Source organism: Manis javanica, chromosome 4 (assembly GCF_040802235.1).
Source record: "Manis javanica isolate MJ-LG chromosome 4, MJ_LKY, whole genome shotgun sequence".
NCBI lineage: Eukaryota > Metazoa > Chordata > Mammalia > Pholidota > Manidae > Manis > Manis javanica.
Genome location: NC_133159.1, coordinates 36,943,536 through 36,969,338, shown reverse-complemented (window position 1 = coordinate 36,969,338; position 25,803 = coordinate 36,943,536). Strand labels below are relative to the sequence as shown.

Below are 25,803 nucleotides of genomic sequence, written 5' to 3'. Positions count from 1 at the left end.
AATAAGAGGCTTTGGTATCCTGAGACAAAGACAGTATGATTGCCACAATAAAATGTGGGTGTGGGTAGTTCCAGAATCTCTCACCTGGCCTTGTGAATCTCCATAGGTGTTTCCAAGGGTGGAGAGAAGTAGTCCACCTCTCTATCAATAGGTGATTACAAGAGGGGGGCAGGGAGCGAGGGTATAACTGGACCAGAGTAGTTTGGTGGGGTCCCTCTTTGCAGCCAGATCGTGAGAGACACGTGCGAGCAGAAGCGTACGACTCCTTGTAAGCAATAAGCGAGTTTCTCCCACTTTATTTCTCCCTTTGACTAACTTCAGTTTCAAAGGTATTTTGCCCAGAACTGCCCCCATAATTACAGTGAGTATAAAAATTACTGTAAGAGACTTTTTCCCAAGCAGTTTTCAAAGCACTTTGCTTTAAACATCATCTACATCTGATGACACCCAGATTTACATTTCAGGCCCCAACCTCTGGCCAGAGCTCCAAATGGATGTGCCAAACAGCCCATTTGAATGTTGAATTGGTTTCTCAAGCTCACTCCAAGCCTGCTCTCCCCCATCGCAGTAAATAGCAGTTCTCTTCTTCCAACTATTCCACACTAAGACCCTGGAGTCCTCTGTTATTCCTCTTTTTTTCATAACTTTTATGTAATCTTTCAGCAAAAACTGTTAGTTCTATCTTCAAGAAGCATCCAGAATGTTCACCATCTCCTCTACTGCCACCTAGTCTATCATCATCTCTATCTGGACAGTAACAAACTGGTCTCCTTTGTCCCTAATTCTCTCCCAGTTTTCTTTTTCACGTGGTAGCCAGAGTAATCTTCTAAAAATCTAAGCCAGAGCAGGCCTGTTTAACACTCAGCTGTTAAAACCAAAAACAAATGGAAACCAACCTTGAAAATTCCGAGTGACAAAACTAGTTCAGTCATACAAACAAAGGTTAATTTAGCTTTAAGTTCGCAAGTTAACTTGACCTGGGTCATTTCTTACATACGCCTCTGGAAATCATAAGCCAAACTTAAACCGTTTCCCAAGGTTGATATGAGGTGACCACTGACCAATTCCTTATCTTTTAAGGAAATTCTAATATTTTAACCAGTCCCTGTGAAGATCAACAGTCACTGCTTTCTCACTCTAAGCTGCTTCATAACAATATACACCTGAGCCTCACTGCATGTTTTGGTTTGAGTTCTCCCAGTCTGCACACTGCCTTTTTGGTGTGCACGTGATAAACTTTCAATAATTACTACTTCAGTGACCCACTGGTTTCACTTCTGCTATTTCTGACATTTTAACAGAGTTAAAGCACCAATGGTTACCTAAGTCTTCACCATGGTCCATAAAACCCTCTAAGATCTGGCCCCAATGCTTGTCTGACCTCATTCCCCAATGTTCTTTTGCTCTTCAGGTGCAGCCATACCGGGGCTTCCAGGTTACTCCATCCTCATAGCCACTGTGTTCCTTCCTTGTTCCTCCCAGTCTCTAATCAAATGTTCCCTTATCACAGAGGCACACCCCATCTCCTTATTAAGTTTCCTTTTCCTCATCTAATCTATCACCTCCTTAATATACTTGCCTGTTGTTGCTCTCCTCCCACTGAAGTATCAGAGGCAGGAATAGGGTTGGCAGATAAAATATAGAACAACCAGTTAAGTTTGAATTCCAAATTTAAAAAATAATTAACTTTTCAGTATGAAGATGTCCCAGACGCTGGATGGGATACACTTATACTTTTTAAAAAATCGTTGTTTATCCTAAATTCAGACTTTACTGGTGTCCTGTATTTTTATTTGTTAAATCTGGCGATCCTACGTAGGAAGGCAAGGACAGTAGTTATTTGTTCTTTGCTGTATCCCAGCGCTAGAAGTGCTCCTGATGTGGTAAGCTCTCAATATGTGTGGAATGAATTAGTGTTCAACGGGGTCATTAATATGTAATACTCCTAAACTTTTAATAAACAGTATGCGGGCCAGAGGGGCGGAGCCTCTAGGCTGGGTCAGTCCAGATCACACCTGGGGACTCAGCAAACTGAACTTTATAGCAGGTCGGGCAGCTGGGGGATTGCCATCCACCGCCTGGGATCAAAGCAAAACAAAACTCGCTCGCGTCTGCAGAGCCTCACCACCCAAGAGGCACTCCTGGGGGCGGGGCGGGGCGGGGCGGGGGCGGGGCGGGGCCGCCCCCACCCGCAGTCAGAACGCAGCCCTCGCCTCAGCCCAGGCCCCTTTAACGTCCCACCTCCTCACCACCGCGCGCGCCCGGGTGTGACGTCTCCCGACGGATGGCCAATGGAAGAGCGACTTACTGGCAGGCGTCGCCGCCGCGGATGCCCAAGGGGAAGTGAACGGAGGCCGGAGCGATGGCTCGGGTTTGGAGCCCGCGGCCGCCGCTGCTGCCATCAGATTGTCGGGAGCAGCCGCGGCCGCAGCTGGAGCAGAAGTCGGAGTCGTGGCTTGAGTGGAGGCAGCGCGTGTGAGTTGCCGAGGTCACCCGTGCCGGAACACCTCAGACTCTGGGCAGGAGCGCTTCGGGTGGGCTGAGCCACCGTCTCCCCACCGCACCCCGCTCCCCAGGCCCCAGCAGCAGGGCCGGGTCTCTCTAGGCACAGGACTGGCTTCTCTCAAGTCGAGACCTCCGACCCGGGCTCTTGGTCATCCTAGGTCTTGGGCTTCCTTCAAACTCCGGACGGTAATCACCCCAGACCCTGGCATTTTCTCGGCGCTCAGGCGTTGTCGAGATTTTAGCGGCTGCCTCCTCCTACTGCCGTCTCTCCGGCTAGGAAGGAATTAGTGCATTCCCACTGTTTTGCTCGACATCTCCCCTTTCCTCCCATTCAAAAACAAGTTTCTAATCTCTCCGTTGGAAATCCTGCCCCGGAAGTCCAAAACACCCATCTGTGCGTTCTTCCCCAGTTACTGGAGCGCGCTTAGAAATATTATCTACTTATCAGGGCCGAGAATCTCTCATTCTTAACTGGGCTTTTTATCCCTTCGGAGGTAAAGGTCGGCCCCATTTCCACCTTATCTGACACTCCAAGCCCTGGGTCTTACCCATTTGGATCACCAACTTCCTGGCCATCTCTATGTGGCATCCGCCACCCATCTGAGTTCCAGGTTCCTTTGGGCTCCAGTCCCTATCCCCCAGCAGATCTGGTTAGTCCCACCCCTGGGTGGGAGTGACCAGGGGCTCTGGCCCAGGATTCCCCACCCTGGAAGGCAGCTCCAAGGCAACGAGAGAACTGGGCGTTGGGTACGAACCTGGCAACTCGGGAGTGGGAGCTCCACTCACCCCACACAAGAAGATGAAAAAGCGCAAAGAGCTGAATGCATTGATCGGCTTGGCGGGGGACAGCCGGAGAAAGAAGCCCAAGAAAGGTTCAGGACACCGCCTTCTTCGCACTGAGCCTCCTGCCTCAGACTCTGAATCCAGCTCCGAGGAGGAAGAGGAATTCGATGTGGCTGGAAATCGCTCTCGCTTTGTCAAGTGAGTGATGCAGTGGTGGAGGGTGGGATGGGGAAAAGGCATCTCCTTGCATTACCAAGGGAGCAAATTCAAGGGAAGGAGAAGGAAGTTCTTAGGAAGAAAAAAAAGGTGAAGACTTGGAAGGCAAGGACGGAGAAAAGATGTTAGGAAGAAAATGAGTTCAGGTTCTGAATGAATGATGAGTTAGAGATCTACCACTTAAGTGTATAAAGAAAAGCTTTGAATCTAGGGTGAAGTGTGGACTTGGGGATGTGCCAAGAACCCTGAGAAACTGAATTGGGAGTAGCAAAGAATAGGTACAATAGAAGCAGAGAAGCTTTTGGGACTAGCCCCTTTTAAAAAGTGTAGGACAAATAGGGACCTTAAGATTGTGAATTATTTTTTGCACTCTTGGTGAGTCTGAATCTTGGTGGTGGGAGAATGTGGTGAGGCATGTACTGAAGAAAGTATGAGCCTTGACAGTTGATGAAAGGCAGGGGACAAGAAGAAGAGGCAACTTTTTCCCAAACTACTTTTAGATGGTGCAGCCACTAGACAAATCCAGTACTGAGCTTTGAGGACATTGGGAATTGGGGCTCAGGGTGGAAAAGGGCTGAAGGGAACCTTGAAGGTACCCTTGGACCCTCTCAGGGAGCACACTAAAAGAAAAGAGTATTCCACTGAGGATGTGGAAGCAAGGACTAGGCAGAAGGTTGGGGTACTAAAAAAGATTAAATCCTTTATTTGAAGTTTTCTTGTTTGTTTAGAGTGTGTCCTTTTATTTTGTTGAAGGAAGAATTTGATTTCTAATAAGCTTTGTCATATCAGGTAGCTAAAGGTAATCCTACTCAGGGGTTACCCTGTTGGGTTAGCTTACCCTTGACTGCTGGTTAAAGTTTGGTGTGAAATCTAACCCTTTTCTCTGTTTCCTTCTGAGAAAATAAGCTAGAATGTACCAAGTGTCCATTTAAATAAATGTACAGTTCCTATTTCTTAAATTAATGTTTGCATTAAAACTTGCTTAAAGTGAATGAAGTTTCAAAAATCTGAAATGGCCCACTAGGGTGAGTGTGTGTTGGAGAGATAGAAACAGATAAATTACAGTGCAGTGGAATTGCAGAGAAGCTCAGGTGTTTACACTTCCCTAACATTAGTTTGTCTCCAAAGACTTGACTTCAAGATGATGGTAGTGAGCATCAGTGCCCACAGGTGCTTCCTTGACCCCCCAGAGGAGCTTCCTCTGTGTCATGTGAAGTTTGAAACCTTTGTATCCAATAGAAACTCCTCATAGGTCATATTATTTAGTCATTTTTAACCTGCTGTTCAGATTTAAGTGTGTTACTTTATATTCCCCGGTAAATCAACTAGTTGTTCATTAGAGAAGATAATTGTGTAGTAGCATACATGTGCTATTTCTAATAAAGCTGTACTCATAATCACTTTTGTACTCCTGGTTGAATTTGTTCTTATGATCAGGGGAGACTATTTACGATGCTGCAAGATCTGTTATCCCTTCTGTGCTTTTGTCATCCTTGCTGCCTGTGTCGTGGCCTGCGTTGGCTTGGTGTGGATGCAAGTTGCTCTGAAGGAGGATCTGGATGCCCTCAAGGAAAAATTTAGAACAAGTAAGTGCTCATCTTTTCAGAGTATAGTCTTGGACTCTTCCAGCCTCTAGGATAAAGTGGACCATGCTGAATTAATAGTTTTGCTCACTTTGTTGAAGCAACTGTATATTCCTTGCAGCATTTTTATACACTTTCTTAACTGTCAGCTTGAATGTAGGAATATATATTTTTTTTAACCCACAAACAAAAAACGGTTCTTATGCGCCATCAAGACAAATGCCTTCTGAAATAGTGGCATTGTAGTCAGTACTTAGAGTGCAGAAGGGAAGCACTAAAGTCCAGGAGTATAGAACTTTGATTAACCTCCACTTGTTGTCACTTAATACCTCCTTACGTTTAAAGTGGCAATAGCAACACTGGGTTATTTCCTTCCTCCTCAAAGCTGCTTGAGAAAGAATGTAGGCATGTCTGTCAACCAGTTTCCTCTTAAGAAAAACCATATGAAAACATAAAAATGAGCAATAGTAATAGCCAGCATTTGTGGAGTGCTTACTGCATGCTAAGGCACAAATAAATACTTGTTTCATGAGCAAGTTTTAAAGGTTAAGAGACTTATTTTAAGTTGAAGAGTTTTATACATCCTAAGTTAAAAAGTTCTATTTTGCGCATCCAGAGTACTTTTTCTGAAAGGTGTGTTTGCATAGTTGCTTCAACCAGATTTAACCTCAGTATTTTTCTTTAGCAACACTGAGATCTTTGGGTCTAGGTTTGAAGGGTTAATTTTCTATGCAAAGAAACCTGTTTCAAGTTAATTACAGACACCCTAACCTTAGTAGCAACATTAACATACCAAGAAACTGACCATCAGGCTTTCTCAAGGTCATAAGGAAACCTGACCTTAGAAGTAGAATTAGCTGTTTCCTTACATCCCATGTTAAGCCATAGGAGATCACAACATCCTAGCTTTCCTTCACCCCAACTTCTCTCTGCTGCCTGCAGTTATTCCGGCTCCAAACCTGACCTAAGGACAACTAATCCTTAGTTAGCGTGTTAATGATGTTCCAGAGATGTTGCTTGGGAAAAAAAAAACTTGAAATGTTAACTTTGGTTTTCTTCTGACCCTCTGATTCAGGCAATGGGATTGAGTAAGCCACGATTTTCTGTCAGAATCACCCTGACCTGTATATTTTATCAACTTGTGGAATCAGAGCACATATAAGATTTGTATTCCAGTCATTTTCCCTCCTTACTGATTCCCTTACATAGCCGTGTTGCAAGGTGTTTTTAAGGCCAGTGTTTTCTTTTGTAAGTAGTAACCATAACTTGGAAGTGAGGTTCTCAGGAACAGCATGTAACTATAAATAACGACTGAAGACACCTGTCTGTTCCATCATCTCTTCATAATTAGTTGGGCCTCCTAGGTTTGTACTACAGCTTGTTTTGATCATGTATAGCAATTGCTTATTCATGCATTTTAAAACATTGCTCAATTCTACACTCCAGGGATTCCTTTCTCAATCTGCTCTGTGCCTGTGTTTATGAGACACCCATGTAATTTATACCTAATCAAGCTTTTCAGTGAATTTCTTTGTTCAGATGTGGGTATTTGAAGTGTATACATGTAATAGCCCTGGTAATCAAATAGTCAACAAATATTTATTGAGGACTTGTTAATACCAATCCCTGGGAATACTATATTCAGGAGATGCTAGGAATTGTACTCAGGACTGGGAGACCCGCTTTCTACCACTGAGCAACATTCCCCTGGGACCCTGACTACATTTGTCAGCCAGCTGAGAGAAGCAGATTTGGAGTTGCCAGTCCAGCTGCTTTGGTGGCTTTGGTTTGCTACAACAGAAAGGCCAGCACCTGTAATGTCTGCAGTAGGACTTCCTGAGAGAGGGTAGGGTGGGGCCTGGGGCATAGTCCATAGGCTGAACCTTTGTGGACTACTTGTCCAAGAGTTTTTTAAGGTCAATCTTGTTAAGTTTAAATAGTTTTTAAATTGCACTTGGGCTTTAAATATCTTTCATAAAGTTATTTTTATTTCTTGTGTGTCAAGAGAGGACAGTGGAAATTACTGACTCAAGGCCACCTGCTGGTCTGGCTTTAATACCTTTTTGAGAAATTCAGAGCCTTTGCTGTTTATTTCAATAAATTTTCAAAGACACTTGTGAGGTAAGGAAGCAGGATTGCTGCAATACTTGAAGCAAAGAGCAGAGCAGATAGGCTTGGTGTTTTTCCTTGTGGTCAAGAAGTAACTTGATCTTAAGCTAAAGGCTCTGGCTGGCCTTGAAACTCTTAGTTCAGTATTTTTCTCCTAGAACCAGATACTTCAGAAGACGCTCCCAGTTATTATAAGACAGATTCTACTCCCAACCATCTCTCTCTGTCCCTCACCTGTGAAACACTAGAGTGAAGGAAAAGCATCTAGGAAACACTAGAGTGAAGGAAAGAGAAGGAAAGTGTTAAGAAACCAGGCATCTCCTTTATGGTTGGTCATATTGGCAGAGTTTGGTCATTTAGTACATAACTTAAAAATGGGCTTGTGCCCAACCTAAATGTCCATCAGTAGATGAATGGATAAAGAAGATGTGGTACATATACACAATGGAATATTATTCAGCCATAAGAAGAAAACAAATCCTACCATTTGCGACAACATGGATAGAGCTAGAGGGTATTATGCTCAGTGAAATAAGCCAGGCAGAGAAAGACAAGTACGAAATGATTCCACTCATCTGTGGAGTATAAGAACAAAGGAAAACTGAAGGAACAAAACAGCAGCAGAATCACAGAACCCAAGAATGGACTAACAGTTACCAAAGGGAAAGGGACTGGGGAGGGTGGGTGGGAAGGGAGGGATAAGGGTGGGGAAAAAGAAAGAGGGCATTACGATTAGCATGTATAATGTGAGGTGGGGGCACGGGGAGGGCTGTGCAACACAAGAGAAGACAAGTAGTGATTCTATAGCATCTTACTACACTGATGGACAGTGACTGTGAAGGGGTATGTGGGGGGGACTTGGTGAAGGGGGGAGCCTAGTAAACATAATGTTCTTCATGTAATTGTAGATTAATGATACCAAATAAATAAATAAATAAATAATAAAAACAGGGGGGAAAAATGGGCTTGTGCTAATGAGGGCATTAGGATGTAAGTGTCCGTGACCCTAGAAAGAGTGCTGGTTCTAGGAGCAACAGGTTTGACTGCTGAATCCTGGGTTACTCATTATTAGTTGTCAAGTTTGGACAAGTCACTTTTCTTTCTGAATCTTCATTTTCCCATTCATAAAACATAAAGATGTATTTCTGCTACTGAAGCACTTGGGGCATTTCTCTGTCGTAACATCTGTCACACTGTATAGTAATTCTGTGATGGCGCCCCACTAGACTGAGAGCTTCAGGGTGTTTTGTATGCTAAGTGCACAGCTGGGTTCATGGTAGAGACTGAATAACAAGTGGAATAATTACATAAAAGTTTATTGCAAACTAAAAAGGTGCATAAATATAAAATATTGCTATCCCCACTATGTATGTTCTGTCCGAAGGCTGTATGCTTAACCATGAGGTAGATGCAGTTTAAATTTTAAATGAATTGCTTTCTATGTTGAAAGAACATGAATTAGTAATCATTAGTTGTCTGTTTGCTATACTATCATTTATGTAGTCAAAATGCTTTGTCTCTCCTGAAAAGCCCCAAATCAAATAATGAATATGATTCCCTCTTGGCTGGTACAATCCTCAGGACCCAGAGTATTTTCTGGGCTTGTCAGCTTTATATGTTTATTAGTTAATAATTGTAACCCAAGTTGTTTGTGTGTGTGTCTTACTCCCTCTTCCACTTCTATGTCTTTCCTGTGAAGTGTAGATCCTGCATTTGGGATGTTTGACCACCTCAGAATGGCAGATATGTGTGGGCTGAGTTTTACTTTCCAAACCAACTGAAAATGTGAAAGAAATTCATTGAAATGCTAAGCGCTGCATGAATGTAAATTGGTAAAATGCTTACTACAGGAGATGGATGTATTCCTACAATCGTGTGTAAATCAAATGTTACATTAAAAGCATCTAGGGAAGTCTTTCATTTATAAGGAAATTATTTGGCACATATTTTTGGAAAATTAATTAAAATATCTAGTTTAGTAATTCTGAATTTTCAGATGGTGAGCTTGTTTGCAGTAGGGATACTACCACCACCGCCCCAATTTTTGTGGGGATTTTGTGGTGTTTGTTGGCGTTTTCTTTAAATGAATAGTATAACATTAACTCCCATTCATATTCTACAGTTATTCACTGGATAGGCATTTGAGTGCTTCTGTGTACCTGGCACTGTGCTGGGTCCTGAGACCTTGTCCCTGTCCTCAAGCAGCTCTTTTTCAGTCCAGTGGAGGAAGCTGGGGAGTAAACAGTTACAGCAGTGTGTTAAGTGCTGGGTAGCATTTGTAATGGAAAAGAGATGGTGGTGGTCCAAGGTCGGGGCCCAGCTATTTGTGCTGAATCTTGAAAGGAATTAACTAGGCTAAGGAGACAGAAATGAAGAAGTGGCAAGCCAAGGGACTGCTAGGCAGGAATTACAGAGGCTTAAAGACATCGGTGTGTCAGGAAAATCCACTTAGCTGGAAAGTAGATTGAAGAGGTAGGTAAAGTGACAAGAAATGTGGTTGAGAGGTAAGCAAAGGCCAGATTTATTCGGTCAATAATACTGAGTGCCTGAAGTGTGCCAGGTATATTCTAAGTGCTGACCATACAGAAATAAACCAAAAAAGTCTTAGAGCTTACATTTTAGCAAATTATTTTATAACTGTCCTTCTGCTGGTTTTTGGTTATAAAGAAAGTATAAAAATAATCAGGCAATCTGTGGCTTTAAAAAAAAAACAATGTGGGTTTTATTCTGGAGGACCAGCCGTTACCAATGTTTTATTTTTCATGAAAAAGTCATTCAGACCTCTGCCTCTAGGCTGGCAGATCTCTAAACCATTCAGGGATGCTGTTTCCAAAGCAAAGGCCAACTCTCACCCTTTACTTCACCTAACATGTTGTTTTAACTTCTATTTCACTTTGAAGTTTTGGGTTGATTGAAGATTTAAGGAAATACTGTTTGCTGTTTATGAAAATGATTTAAAATTTTAGTCCTCCTAAGAATACTTGAACAGTTGTTAAGAACCTACCTTGACCAATTTGAGAAAGAGAAAAGCATGTTTGAGCATTTACAGGGAAAAGCTTTCATGTCACCTTAAGCATTAAAGGAGTAAGGTTTATATATCTTCACAGACTAATTAAAAAGTTCCTTAATTGAGCTGGTTAGTACTTAACATTTATGTGTCACTTACCCAGCCGGCTCTGTTCAGTACTTTACAACTGTTCTTTCGCCTCATTCTAAAAATCCTGTGAAGTGTGTTTTATCTCTGGATGACAGATGAGAAAACTGAATCAAAGAATTTGAACAATTTTCTCAAGATCACAATAAGCTAGAGTTGAAATTCAAGTCCAAGTCTTTGTGCTGAAATTCTTTGTTGTTATTTTTAGCCATGTGACTTTTAGAAGTTGTATTGCCAGATACATACATACATATACATAAATAAAAGAACAGTGTAATTGATAGACATGAATTCAGTCATCATTCTCCCAGAATTAACTTTTATTAATCTGTCTTCTTCCCTACTATGTGATTGATCATTTTCTCTTCTTGGATCTATGAGAGAAATTTATGGCTATTTATGATTATTCTTATTTTTGCTTTTAGTGGAATCTAATCAGAAGAACTCATTCCAAGAAATTCCGAAACTTAATGAAGAACTACTCACCACACAAAAACAACTTGAGAAGATTGAATCTGGAGAGCTAGGCTTGAACAAAGTCTGGATGAACGTCACAGAAATGAATAAGCAGGTAAAAAAAAAAAAAAAGTGTTTGATTTTACTTCTGTGTAAGGTATTAATATTTAGTTTTGTTTGCTTAGTATGAATTGGAGCTCACTTCAAATTGTTTCACTTTTTGAAATGGTGTTTTGCATACTATGATACCAGCATGCTAATATCAGGTAAGATAGGTAATAGTTACGCATTTACCAAATAGTTGAAATATTAACCCTTTCTGCAAAGGCACAATTTTACTAAGTAGAGTAGTTTAGAGGGAGTTGGATATTTTTGAGTCAGCTGTTCCTTAGGAACAGCTTAGGCATCAAAAAAGAGTGTCTGTCTAACTCTCAAGAAAAATGGATAACATTTTTGTTAGATAATGGCAGTTTTGTTTAGTAGAGTTTACAAACTTTCAGACACAACCTTGGGGTGTAGTGCTATGCCCTATACTAAAATAAATCTAACCATTCACAGCTAATGAATAGCATAGGAGGAGTTGGTTAATACCTTGGCCAAGCAAGCAAGTCTGGAGCACAAGCTTTTCAGTCCCCAAATTGGCCAGATCTCAGTAGGCATTGATTCCGAAAGGGAATTTGTCAAAGGAAAAGGGTTTATTCAAAGAATGTTGATTGAGCATCTTGTATGTGTAAGGGGTTACTGTTGCTGCTAGGTAACTATAACCCCTGTCCTCAGTTTTGCAGTTTAGTTAGGAAAGAAATGTACTGAAGAGAAAACTCAAGTACCAAATGAATGGTACACCTGCAGTGTCCTTATAAATAGAAACGTCATCCTTGCTGCGGGTAAGAAGATACTCCACTCTTCAGAATGGAGTCACAAAGTTCAGAATCATCCAGTGATGGGGAGCACTGTGCTGAATACCATACTCATATATCTGAAGCTACCCCACCTTTCAGCAGTAGTCAGCACTTAAGACCAGAGATCAGTGGCCTGGGGCAGTGGCTTTCACACTCTTACTTGGAACCCACAATAAGAAATGTTTTACATCATTACCCAGTGAACACATATATACATATATGTAACTGAAATAAAAGTTTCTGGAATAATAGTTTACCCTTAATATTGTGATACCTTATGGTATTTTATTTTCTGTTCTGTTCTCTTTCATTTTTTTAAATGATTCATGAAATAATTGATGGGTTGCAGCACCTAGTATTAACTCATTATCATTTGTCCTTGGATTCTCAGTAATTAGGGGAAAACAACTGTTTACTCCTTTTTTTGCAGAAAAGACAGAATAAACTGTGGCCTTTCCTGTATTCACAGAGGAAATGAGCAGTTTGGCCAGAAATTACATCAAATGAAAATAGACCACAGAGAAGCACTGAGAGATAATTAGCATCTCTCACTGGGGCAAACTGTGGATTTCATTTAGATAGTCAGTCATGGAGGATGTCATTCCAAGGCAAGGATGGGATCTTTCAGGATGAAGAGGCAACATCAGTGGCTCTCATCTCCTAGTAAGTCAGCATTACAGGAAGAGTCAAAGAGGAATTGGTACTTGGTATGAGAGGACACACAGGTTTTCAAATCTTTGCTACATATTTTGGTTTCTGAGTTCTCTTTAACCAGGAATCTAGAAACAAAATCATTTTATTCTTGGCCTGGCTGTTATTCTTAATGCAAGAAATACCTGGGAAGGGAGGTAAACAGGAAAGCTGACTTCAAGCCTAAGGCTTCATATGTTAAACTGGGAGAGATTGAACTGAAACCCTTTCCATTTTAGCTTCAGTAGATCTTCCAAGATGGTGGGACTGACTGGTGAAACCAGGGGAATTTCTTGTGGCATGGGCGCAGAAGGAAAGGTGGAGGTGAAGTAGAGCATTCTTGGTCTAAAGGGTGCTCATCACTCCCAGAGTGATTTTCTAAAATTATTGTTACATCTCTCTTTGATGGTCTGTCCAAGTATGAGGAACAGAAGAGGTATAAACATTCATATTTAACCATGTTTCTATATCTAAGGGTAACTGTCAGTTAAGATACAGTTAGTGGCAATTTTTTTTTAGTGGCCATTCATAGTGGCTTAAACAGTAAGAAAATGTACTATATCACTTAACAAGAACTGTCCTTATCACATGTGAGTTGATGTTAATGCATCCTGAAAACAAAAAAGCCATTAGTTTGCAATAAGATCAAATTTTGCACTGAAAATCTTAAAACTAGTAGTTAAAATTTCATTTGCTTTTCTGTTTTACTCCTAAAAACCTCTGGTTTCACATCCCTACCCATTCTCAACCATTATAGGGAGTCATCTTCCCTTCTTTGAAGACCATTAATTCAGCAAATGTTTAATGAGCTGCTTTTAAGGAGTTAGGCCTTTGATTCAAAACTAAAAAAGATGTCACTCCTACCCTTGAGGTCTTACAGTCAAATGGAGGAGAGAGAAAAGTAAACAATTGTAAAGCAGCCTGATAAGCAATAAGCAGGTCCTTATGAGCTCTGGGGGTGCATTTTTAATGTATGTATCTAACCCACACTGGCTGGGGTCCAGCAAAGCTTCTCAGATATCCTGAGCTGTATCCTAAAGAGCAGTGGAGAATTCTGCAGAGAGAGAGAAGGGTGTTTCAGGTAAAACATTAATACAGTTGATCCTCATCATTTGCAGGTTCCATATTTGCAAATTCACCTACTTGCTAAAATTTGTTTGTAACCCCAAAATCTCTACTCATGGTGCCTTCACAGACATTCAGTGACAAGAGTACAGTCACAAAAAATCTGAGTTGTCTGACATGAGCGTTTCCAGAAGGGGTCAAACAAGCAACACTGCCTTGTTTCAGTTCTCACTATGAACAAGATTCCTTTTCATGATGTAGTGAGTATCACATTGTGTGCACTTCTGTGCTTTCTTTGGTGATTTTGCTGCTTAAAATGTATCCCCTGCATAGTGTGAAGTACTGTCTAGTACTCCTGCATACAAGAAGGCTTTGATGTGCCTTAAGAGAAAATGCATGTTATACATAAGCTTCATTCAGTTATGAGTTCAACAATATACATAAAGTAAGATATCTTTAAATAGAAACACACATAAAACAAGGTTTTGTATTTTACTGATAGTTGACAAAGTTGTGACCAGAGAGCTATCAGGATCCTAACCCCATATTTCCTTTAGGAGCTATGATTCAGTATTGACTAATTCAGTGTTTGCTCTGACTTTCTAGACATAACTACAGTGAATAACAAGAATTGACTCTGTGCAAAAGCATAGACAAATGAAACACACAGAATATTCAGGGACTTTTAGTAGCTCATTATAGCTATGGTTTGATGGAAAGAAGCCAGAACAAAGGATATGTCTGTAAGAGCCACATCAAGAAGGACCTTGAGGGTCCTTCTCCTGTAGTATGCTCTATGTCTCTTTTATGGCACTTGGTCCAGTGATGTGACCACCTGATGTGACAGTTATTTGTGTATGTATTTAACTCCACTAGTAGGTTGCATATTGTACTCTGAACATGATGGTGGCAACAGTGGTAATCGGTGGCAATTAAGATGGTAACTGCCATGCATTAAATGCCTTCTTTGTGAAGGCTGCTATCAGATGCACTACATGTGACATCTCCTTTTTTGGCTTCAGTAACCCTATGAAGTAGAAGGTGGTATCTCTATTTTACAGGTATGAAAACTGAGGCTCAAAGAGATTAAGTCTTTTGCTCAAGGTAACACAACCATGTAGCAATGCTAACATCAAAAAGTCAAGTCCTAAGAGCATGTTTTCTTTCCAGTTTCCCATTCTGCCTTCCATGTTTAAATCCTCTATAAGATATAGTAGGTGCTCAACAGATACAAGTTAAAAGGATATGGGATATGACGTCAGGTCCCTACTAGGGCTCATAATCATTCATTGATGATTGTCTGTTTTAGTAACTTTTCTTCTTAATATTTAAAGAACACTTAATTTTAACCCCAAAGCAAAACAAACATCATTTCAGACTTCATAGAATAAAATGGTCCAAAAAGCAAATGGTCAACAGTAGCTGTTTTTAATTTTGCTAACGAAAATCATGTAATATGCGGAAAAGTCATGATTCATCTTCTGACTGGAATGTAGGATTTTTTTCTTTATGTTGTCTACTTAATTTGACTTTTTAGACTCTGTATTGAAATGTGTGACTTTTAGAAATAAGTTCTGTAATGCTTGAATCCAATCTGACATTCTAGAATGTCTATCAGAGACTAGAGCAGTTCCAGAGATAGTAATAGGAGAGTGCCTCTGGTCTCTCCATTTTAATTGCACATATATCTTTGCTGCAGTTTTCCACAGATTATTGGCATTATTCCACCTTTGAGAGAGGAATGCTGAAAGATGGAATCCAGCTTTGCAGTGTATGGGAATGTAGCTGAGCACTAGTGACCAGTGTATAGTCCAGGTCTTGTAAATGAGTAAGAAGTCCTAAGTGATGTTTGGTAATAAAATCAGCTCTCTGGAGCATACACTTTTAGTGAGGCAGCTGATGCCCTAGGTCTAGAGTGTTTGGGTCATAGGGAGAAGTGGGACAGTACCTCACTATCCAGTTTGCATTGGGTTTCAGCTGCAACTCTGCTTTTGAGTGAAATGGTAGCTGCCAACTAGCCACACTGGCCATTTGTGAGGCCATTACCATTCTTCAGATACTTGTGATTAGCATCAAGCTCTGCCAAGCCTCAGGATATTGCAATACCTGGGAGAATAATTCTACCCAGATGACTCCACCCAGTACACAGCTTCTTGTCCCTTTAAGAACTGGCCAATAGTCAGTGGAGGGAGTTTGTTCCCCGAGGTATTCACAAGATAGCCAAAAGGTAACCAGACAATTAATAGGGTATTTAGAATAACCGTATTCTTGCCCATCAAGTTGGTATTGAGCCAATTGTGTACATACTTTGCAACACTAAGTAAAACATACCTGGAGGAAGGACCCTTTCCTAACACTTTGTGATTGAGAATGTGAACCATAGTCTTGGAAAGGCCCAGGAAAGGACATGGAAGAAATGGCCAGCCAAGTAAATCTGTCAGACTCCTTCCAAAGTCTTGTGATATCTTTTTGCTATGTGTATATTTCTTTCCCATCTTTTTTATCTTTAAAATTTCATGAGTAATTTGTGAATCTGTTATAAAATGTAAACAATGAAATATGTATAGAACTCTTATAAAAACTCTCCTTCAACCCCCATCTCTGTATATGCCCTTATCACTCACTCATACACACACACTCACTCACTCCCTGTCCCTATAGGTGTCCACTGTCAGTAGTCTGGGCCACATTCTTCCAGTCCCTTTCTTTGCATTCATAAAAGCATAATAGTTTTTAATATGAATTTGTGTATGTGTGTGTAACTAAATGGAATCATTTAGTATATATTGTTTTATAACCTGCTTTGTTATCTACATTCTTAGTGATAGACATTTAGACTGCTTCTAGTGTTTTGCTATTACAAATAATGAAGCAGTGAATAATTTTGGGTATACATCTTTATGCACATGAGCAAGTAATCTTTAAGATAGATTGCTGAAATTGCTGAATAAAGGATATAAACATTTCAAATTTTGACAGATACTACTAGATGAACTTCTAACAAGTCTTCTCCAATTTTCATTTCCATTACCAATGCATGAGAATGCCAATTTCCTTATGTCTTTTTCAAACCTTGATGATACTCATATCTTTTTAAAGGCATGGGTTAAAACCTCCTTGATGTAATTGCCACTCTTAAGAAGTTTATAGTTTGCTGAGAATATCTTTCTGTGGGCTGAGTTTCTCAGCCATTTCATTTTTAAATGGGTAGGGTTGGGATGTTGAAAATTAGTCTGAATATTTTGGAGCACTTAGGGAGAATTGCATGCTTAAGTACTTATTAAATTTCACCATTAAAGAGCTAACAGTTATTTGGTATTTTGTTTGTGCCAGGTATATGCTAAGAGTGTTAGTTATATACCTCATTTAATCCTCATAGCCTGTATTAGTCATCTGTTACTGTTGTTATGTTTATCTTAAAACTGAATGACTTAAAACAAACATTTATTATTTCACAGTTTCTGTGGGTCAGGAATTTGGTAGCAGCTTAGTTGAATGGTTCTGGCTAGGATCTCTCTAAGGTTGCAGCTAAGATGTAGGCCAAGCCTACATCATCTGAAGGCTTGACTGGGACTGAAGGATCCTCATTTGCATGGCTAGTGGCAGGAGGTCTCAGTTTCTCCCAGCATGGGCTTCTCCACGGGACTGCTTGAGTGTGCTCACAACATGGCCGCTGGCTTCCCCAGAGTGATCCAAGAGAGCAAAGAGGAAGCTATTGTGCTTTTTCATGACCTAGTTTCCATAGTTGCCCATTGCCTCTTCCACTTTATTCTGTGCACTAGAAGTGAGTCATGAAGTACAGGCCACACTCAAAGGAAAGGGATTAGATTCCACCTCTCGAAGGGAGGACTATCAAAGAATTTGTAGTCCTATTTTAAAACCATCACATATCTCTATGAGATGGTTAATATTAAACAGTTTTTACTGTGTTAGCCATTTTAAGGGTGAGAAAAATGAGTTGACTACTTAACTAGCTTTATACTTCCTGGCCTTTTCCCTCTGCTCTGCTTGGACTAGCCTTCTCAGTCTCCATCCCAGACACACAGTGTTCATGCTCAGCCATTCATCCATTCAGTAAATACTTAATGAATTCCTGTCTTTGTGCCAGACACATTATGGAAAGTAAAACAAGACGTGGTCCTTGATGATATGGAGCTTAGGCTAGTGGAGGAGAGAAACCTTAAATAATCACACAAATGAATCACTGTCACTTTGAGAAATGCTACAAAGAAAAAGTATTCTGAGGCCTTTTCATGCTGTTGTTCCCTGCCTATTCCCCCATGCCACACTAACACTTCTAAACTAGAAACAATACCTGTTTTATATTTATATAAAACTTGTACTTCTCCATCAGAGTCAACAGTGCTTGGCACAGAAAAGATGCCAAACATTTGTTAAAGGAAAGAATAGGGGATCAGGTTTACTTTGTCATATCTGTCTGGTGCCTGCCACAGTGTTAGGCATGTAACATGTACCCAGAAACTAGTGGTTACTCCGTGAATTTAATTGCTATTAGTAAATATGTGTCCGCCTCCTAGAATTAGGGACCAGAAAGAATTTTGGAACTAAGAATCTTTCAAGAATGTTTTGAGCCACACTGCAAAGTTATTAGAATATGATCTGTGCAGCCTGAAAGAGTATTATGTAGGTTCCCCCGGTCCCCATTCAAGGGAGAAGTCAGCTATTTAGAATTGTACCCCTAAATAGCAGAAGAAGGGAAGACACATTTTATTTTGATCCAATTCCTATTTTAATACATTCAGTATATCAGTCAGCAAGTCAGTGGGTATTTATTGAGCCCCCTCAGGGTACAAAGTAGTGCTTTGGTTGAGCTATTGGGTTTGAAATATTAATCACATTGTTAGACCAAAACCAAATCCCCAAGTAGTTGAAAGTGCTGTTCACATCGTTGGGATACAGTTCCTGTAGACTGTATTTTGTGATGGGTTTTTACTTTATAATGTATGTTCCCACTTGGGGCAGGGACAAAAGTTCAGTGAATGATTATGGTGTTATTTTTTACCAAAAATGAGATCTTTCAGGAGTCCTTGATCATTAGCATTCCTCCTATCCAGTTGTTGAAGGATTGTGTTGTAATCACTGAATCTTCTGTTAACATTTTTGGAGCTTGTAGCTGCCAGGAATAGGGTAAAAAAAAAAAACTTACCTTTGTCTTTTTGGCTCTAGTGTTTAAATTGGGCAGGGAAAGAAGCGGTATTACTACTGCCTCCCAGATCTCAGGTCTATTCAAGGTACTGTAGTATACAGATCTCTGAGATCACAGACATGCTTAAAAGCCAGGGGTGCCTTGACATCATCATCAACTATAGAGTTTGTGAAGAAAGCGTTAAATTGACAAACTCTGTTTTCACTGTATGTTACTCTCTTTCTTTAAGATTTCTCTGTTGACTTCTGCAGTAAATCACCTCAAAGCCAGTGTTAAGTCAGCTGCAGACTTAATTAGCCTGCCTGCCACTGTAGAGGGACTTCAGAAGGTAAGTGCTATGTTTGGGCACTGAGATTAACTTACTTCTGTAATTCTAACTTCTTACAGGTTTTCTTCAAAAGCCTGGCATTTGAAGTCAGCTGCTCCAAGAGGGCGGTAATAGAGTATATCACTGTGTCCTAAAGAGTTCCGAACATTTCCATTTTGGTTTGGTTGGTTGGGCCTTAATTTGCAGATCTTTTTATTTCACAGAGTCCCAGGATCACTACTGGGACTCTTATATTAATATATGTGGGTTTGCTTTTCATCAGTTGCCTTTTCAATTCATCATCACAGTGTCTTTGTGTAAGCAGACCAGTTGTACATGAGAGTTGCTCTAAATAGCTGTTCTCCATGGTTGAGGAAGAGGTTTTTTTAAAAAAAAAATTTTAAGGTAATTTGAAGAAATGCAAAAATTAAAAACAGAGGTTTAGTAAGTGTTGGTAAGGATGTGGAGCAACGGAAACTTTCAAACTGCTGAGAGTATAAGCTGGCAAAAAGCATTTGGAAGATAGTGTATATTATTTTATAAAGAGAAAGTACATTACTCAGCCATAAGAAAACAAATCCTACCATTTGCAACAACATGGATGGAAGTAGAGGGTATTATGCTCAGTGAAGTAAGCCAGACAGAGAAAGACAAGTATCAAATGATTTCACTCATCTGTGGAGTATAAGAACAAAGCAAAAACTGAAGGAACAAAACAGCAGCAGACTCACAGAATCTAAGAATGGACTAACAGTTACCAAAGGGAAAGGGACTGGGGAGGATGGGTGGGAAGGGAGCGATAAGGGGGGAAAAGGGGCATTACGATTAGCACACATAATGTAGTGGGGGTGGGGGGTGGCACATGGGAAAGACAGTATAACAGAGAAGACAAGTAGTGATTCTATAGCACCTTACTATGCTGATGGACAGTGACTGTAATGGGTATGTGCTGGGGACTTGATAATGGGGGGAGGCTAGTAACCATAATGTTGCTCATGTAATTGTACATTAATGATACCAAAAGAAAAAAAGAAAAGGAACACATCCTCTAAGCCATTCACTCCTGGGTATATATCTTGAACTCTAGAGCCTAGGCAAAAAATAATTCAGAATTTATTTGATCCCTCATATTCAGGCCTAGAGCAGGAGGCAGTGAACAACCAGATGAATAATACACAGGGATCTTCAGAGCTGGGTGGGGAGAGTAGACAGGAGTGGGAAGGAGCAGAGGTGTCTAACTGGAACACAAGCAACACTAGCCCCCGTAGCAGAAAATGGAGATAGGGGTTCTGGAGCCAAGGAACCCAAACAGTGGGTATCAAATCTAGGATCTCAGACTTTTATAAGTTAGTGTGTGATAAGTTTGATTTGATTATATGCCAGGCTCTATAAACAAATTATTTCCACAAAGAAGTGAGAAATTCCTAAGCCACAAGCAGTGACAAAACTTAGTATTTTATAGTCACACCACCTATGTGTGCTTAGTGTCCCTAGCTTGCTATTTGTCCAAGATGGTCATTTGCTTACAACTTATTTTAAAAAAAGAAAAAATGGTAAGAACAACTTTGATGTGGCCAGATTCCTCTTGCCATTTTGCCCCAGAGTCAAATGTACAGAAACAACTCTGGCGGTCTTGCACTAGAAAAGGAAATTGGCTTATTCATGCATTCATTAATTCAGTAAATATTTGTGGAGCTTCCTCCAGTATGTTCCAGGCACTTTGCAGTTGGTGAGAATACTAGTTTCAGGGTTTTGCTCTGGAGTTCACATGGCTCTGTCAGCTGCTTCCTTTAAAAAAAAAAATCTTGCATCCTGATGGGCTCATACAGCCAACCAGGGAGGGCACTCTAACACTAGATGTCTTTGAATGCCTGTGTAACAACAGAGCTTGCATGGGTAACATCCCAGCTTAGAGGCTTCTACCCAGTATGTTGTTTCTTCACAAAGCTGTACATTTATGTCAGGTATTACTTTATCAAAGTGACTCAGTTTCAGAGTGGTAGGTCATCTCAAAAACCTAACTTCAGTGTCTTTTCATGTAATTTTTTTTAAATGTTGAAAATGTCATCTCTTTCTCTTTTGGATTCTTGGCTATCAGTATAATAAAAATAACCTTAGTTAAAAATGCTAATGTGACACTATGAAATTGTCAGTATATCTTAATAAAAGGCCAACACCCACCAAATAGTAACACTTTTTTGGATGTTCTATTAGGTCAGACCTTTTTAAAAAGATAGTTTCTGAGTCATATTCCCAACTCCCCAGGCCACTTGGGCTCCTTAAACCTAGTGAAAGCAAGGCAAGCTACTACTCATACCTAACTACGCAGTAGTCGCTGATGGGATCCTAAAGTAAAAGGAGAACAGATGATGCCAAATGGAATTTTCCCTTCATCTCTGCAATGCTGGGTTTCCCAAAGCCAAAGGTGGTTACACCTATTTTCACTCAAAAGCCGTCATTTGTTCCTAACACAGTGACAGTCTACAGTGTTAGCTCTGGCTGCCTAGAGCAGGGCTTGGTAAAGGCAGTCTGTGGGAGAATCTTACCTCTGGGTCCCAGATTTATGAATTAATATCTTATTTTAAGAAAAGATTTGGTTTTCCTCTAAGAAAAGTCCTTTAAATAGGGACCATTGCTTGCAGTTGACTCTTGAACAACACAGGTTTGAACTGCATGGGGCTGCTCATACATGAATTTTTTTTTTCAATAAATATCGGAAAATTTTTTGGAGGTTTGCAACAAAAATTTGAGAAAACATTTTCTTTTCTATAGGTTACTTTGTTATAAAAATATAATATATCATATAACATACAAAATATGTGTTAATTCATTGTTTATGTTATTGGTAAGGCTTGCAGTCAATAGTAGGCTATTAGTTAAGTTATTGGGAAGTCAAAAGTTACATGTGGATTTTCAACTGCACAGGGGTTTGGCACCCTAAACCCCTGCATTGTTCAAGGGTCAACTATATATATACAAAATATATGTGTCAGTAAAGCTACATAGAAGTCATAGTTTGAAGATATTTGAAATAATTAAAAACACCTTCACCAGGTCAGTGTTTGATATAAAATAAAATCACAGTGATATATGATTGTATTCCCACTAGAATGGCTAAATTGAGAAGTCTGAGGGTGCCAGTGTTGGTGAGGATGTGGAGTAACTGGAACTCTTATACACTGCTAGCAGAAATGTAAAATGGTATAACCATTTTAGAATAGTCTGGCAGTGTTTTAAAAAGTATATACCTACCGTTATGCTAAGTGAAGTAAGCTAGGCAGAGAAAGACAGATACCATATGATTTCCCTTACATGTGGAATCTAAAAGCAAAACAAAACAAAATGAACCAAACATCAGTAGACTCATGGGCACTGAGAAGTGACTTGTGGTTACCATTGGTGAAAGGTAGGGGTGGATGGGTGAGGAGGGTGAGGGGGATAAAGGGGCACAAAAATTCTCAATCGTAATTTAAGTTGGTCACAGGGATGGTAGTACAGCATGGAGAATATAGCCAATGAGTCTGTAACATTTTCCTATGTTGACAAACAGTAACTGCACTAGTTGGGGGTTTTAATAATGTGAATAACTGTTGAACCACTGTGTTGTATTGTTGAAACCAATTTACAATTGTACATCAACTATACTTCAATAAATAGATTTTTAAAAATTTAAATATATACCTAGCACATGATCAGCCATTCACCTCCTAAGTATGATGATGAGAAAGTACATGATGAAGAAAAATGAAAGCATATGTCCACATAAAGACTTACACATGAATGTTCATAACAGCTTTATTTCTAATAGTCAAATACTGTAAACAACATAAATGTCCATTAACAGGTGAATAAACTGTGATGTAGCTATATAGTAGAATGATACCAACATTCTAAAGCATGAATAAATCTCAAAATAATTAGGCCCCCAAAAAAGTACATACCCACTGGTTCTATTTATATAAAATTCTAGAAAATGCACCCTGGTATCTAGTGATAGAAAGTAGACTGTGGTTGCCTGGAGACAGGAAGGGAAGAATCACAAAAGGGCTTGAGGAAACTTGGGAGTAAGGGATGTTTATTATGTTCATTGTGGTAGTGGTTTCACAGGTATATATATGTCAGGACTTTTCAAGCTGCATACATTATGGACACATGCAGTTTATTGTATATCAGCTACATCTTGAAGCTATTAAAAAAATTTTAATGTAAAAACACTGACCTTTTTACATATTTCTGTTCAGAGTGTAGCGTCCATTGGCAATACTTTAAACAGTGTCCATCTTGCTGTGGAGGCAATACAGAAAACTGTGGATGAACACAAAAAAACCGTGGAGTTACTGCAGAGTGATTCGGTAAGGGAATCTACAGATGGTGTGAAAAGTCAGTCTTCTCCTGCCCACCACAGATACTACTGTGCCCCTTTGTAAAAGATAAAATAAGCAATGTTCATTGATTTTTCTACAGCCTGTAAATTAAGCAGTTAAGGTGACAAGCATTAAAAGCTGGGTCTTTTGCAAACGTAGTGTTGATACAGGTATAAGACAGTACCTGAGGGTGGAATGGGTAGGGAGGAAAATGAAAAAAAAAGAAAGAGATGTGTTTCAGTTATTTGTTGCTACATAACAAATCATCCAAAACTTAGTGGCTTAAAACAACACATTATTATTTCTCACTGTTCTGTGGGTCAGGAATTTAGGCAGAGCTCTTGGACTATGGAATGATGAGAAGCCAAGTAAAGAGGCTCTAGAGGATAAAAGGCCATCTTGGATGTTCCAGCTTCAGCTAAGCTCCCAGTTGAATGCAGCTGTATATGTGACCTCAGTTTACACCATGTGGAACAGAACACCGCCAGCCCTGCTGAGCTCAGTCGACCCGCAGAGTCATGAGAAATAATAAATTGTTGTTTTAAGCCACAAAGTTTTGAGGTGATTTCTTATGCAACGTTAGATAACCAAGACAGAAGCAAACCCCTGTAGTGCTCAGGAGTTGTTTTCAAGTGTTTGTTAACATTGTGCAGCTATCAGCTGTCTGTAGTCATTCAGAGGCCTTACTTAATCACCTAATGGATACATGGCTCCAGGAAGGATTTATGAAGGGTAAAAAAGGATGGCACAGCTCTCAGCATCTTCTTGGGAAGATGAGTTATGTGTACATGAAATTGGGACTACTCAAGGCGCACAGAAGCTTCCTACTTTCTCTACTAATTTCTAGATCTGCCCCACATGCTCTTTTCAAGCTTTGGAGTTTCAACTTTAAACAGGGTAATTTGTACCAAGGAGACCTGGGCTGTATTAGTGCTCTTAAAGGGAGGGTTTTTCATTTCTTCAGAACAAGTACCCAGTTAATTTTTGGGGTTGACCCAGAGAAAACAGACTGATGTAAGTGTCCCGACACCCTGAATTCTAGTTCCAACTCTGCCACTAAGTAACTTATTTGTAATAATAAAGACTGCTCTAACTCAGCAATTCTTTTACTATTATTTTAATGTCTTTAATGTTTTCTCAAAATAAGTAAATATTTTCTAAAGTGCTTTTTCCTAACTCAAGAACTCATGCTTCATAGAACCATAGTTTTTTCCCCCTCCTCTCTTTCTTTTCTCTTTACTGTTGCCTTTTGTTTCTTATAAAAACAGGGTTGGTAAACATTCAGGATTTCAAATTTCAAGGAAAACATTTATTTTCAACAATTGCATTTTGTCATAATTACATATGCCTCTTTTAAACTTCCTTGGTGTCCAATGGTAATCCTCCTACTAGCACACTTTATGCTGAAAAACTCTTAGTTATGGACTGAAAATTAAGCCATGCAGTTTTTCCACAAGAGGGAAAAAGTGTATGTAAATGTGCTATACTTCTCTCTGCAATGAAGAACTTGACCAGTGGTGAGGGAATAGGAAAGGAAGGGTAACCCTTAAAGTCTTGGCTTGTGCTGTTAAAACTGAAAAAAATAATGCACATGAGTGGTTGCTGTGCTCATTGCCAGAATCAGTGGTTACCTGACCGGCTGTTCTTTGAATATACAAACCTCTTTAGTCTTGGGAAATGACAACGCCTGCCAGGTTCTGACTGACTTGGACCCTGGGAAGTTACAGGGATTTTGTAGTTTCTCTGGGAGTAGAGGTAACGGGTCAGAGGAGGGCTGGTTTCTAGGGAGTGTAATCCATTTGGAGACGAGAAACAGATTAGGAGGATCTCAGTTCCCGGAGGTAGTCTAAGCACTGCTGGTTGTGTCCATACATTGGGCTGGGCATCATCCCCAAAAGTACCTTGTGCTCCTGCAGCCTCACACAGAAGTGGTTACACTGTAAGTTCCTGGGATTAATCTGTGGATGCCCCTGCAAGAAGCTGGAGTGTTCTGGCACCATCCTGGATAGGTAAGCAGACCTAGTAATTGTTGCCTTTACTAACCTCCATTCCTGTTAACAGAATCCGCCCTTCTTGAAGGAGACCAGCAGAAGCAGCCAGATGACTCCTTTACCTCCAGCTACATCAGAACTTGACAATAACACCCACAGTGAGAATTTGAAACAGGTACTTGTTGTCTTTGGCTTAATCCCTGTGACCACAGTGGACTCTGGAGGCAGCCTGAGTAGTTTGGGCTCAGTGTTGTGGTGTCTCAGCAGATGTCTCATCCATATACTTGCCTCTCTGAGGGCTGAGCAGAGAGGAATGTGTATTCCTATATTAGAGAACCAAAATGCTATCCTGTCTCTTCTTTCACACTCTGCTTTTTTCCCTGCATGTTGATCATTGGAGTAAATTCCTGTTCACATCTTGAAAGACATAGAATAACCAGATTATTCTGAAACTCTGAAAAATAGCGATCTGGGCAAGTTAAAGATGGCTAGATAGCAGATTAATTCAGAGTGA

At 40.1% G+C, this 25,803-nt stretch overlaps 1 protein-coding gene across 1 annotated transcript in view; it reads left to right on the top strand.

Moving 5' to 3' along the window:
* Positions 1-2,299: 2,299 nt before the first annotated feature.
* The window catches only part of EFCAB14 (EF-hand calcium binding domain 14), a 35,934-nt gene continuing 12,430 nt past the window's right edge, over positions 2,300-25,803 (top strand). Inside the window, exons 1-6 of the mRNA XM_017672805.3 lie at positions 2,300-3,486; positions 4,942-5,090; positions 10,776-10,921; positions 18,857-18,955; positions 23,176-23,286; positions 25,360-25,464. Of these exons, the coding sequence (XP_017528294.3) occupies positions 3,305-3,486; positions 4,942-5,090; positions 10,776-10,921; positions 18,857-18,955; positions 23,176-23,286; positions 25,360-25,464 (792 nt within the window). The 5' untranslated portion in view covers positions 2,300-3,304. The remainder of the gene's footprint in view (positions 3,487-4,941; positions 5,091-10,775; positions 10,922-18,856; positions 18,956-23,175; positions 23,287-25,359; positions 25,465-25,803) is intronic.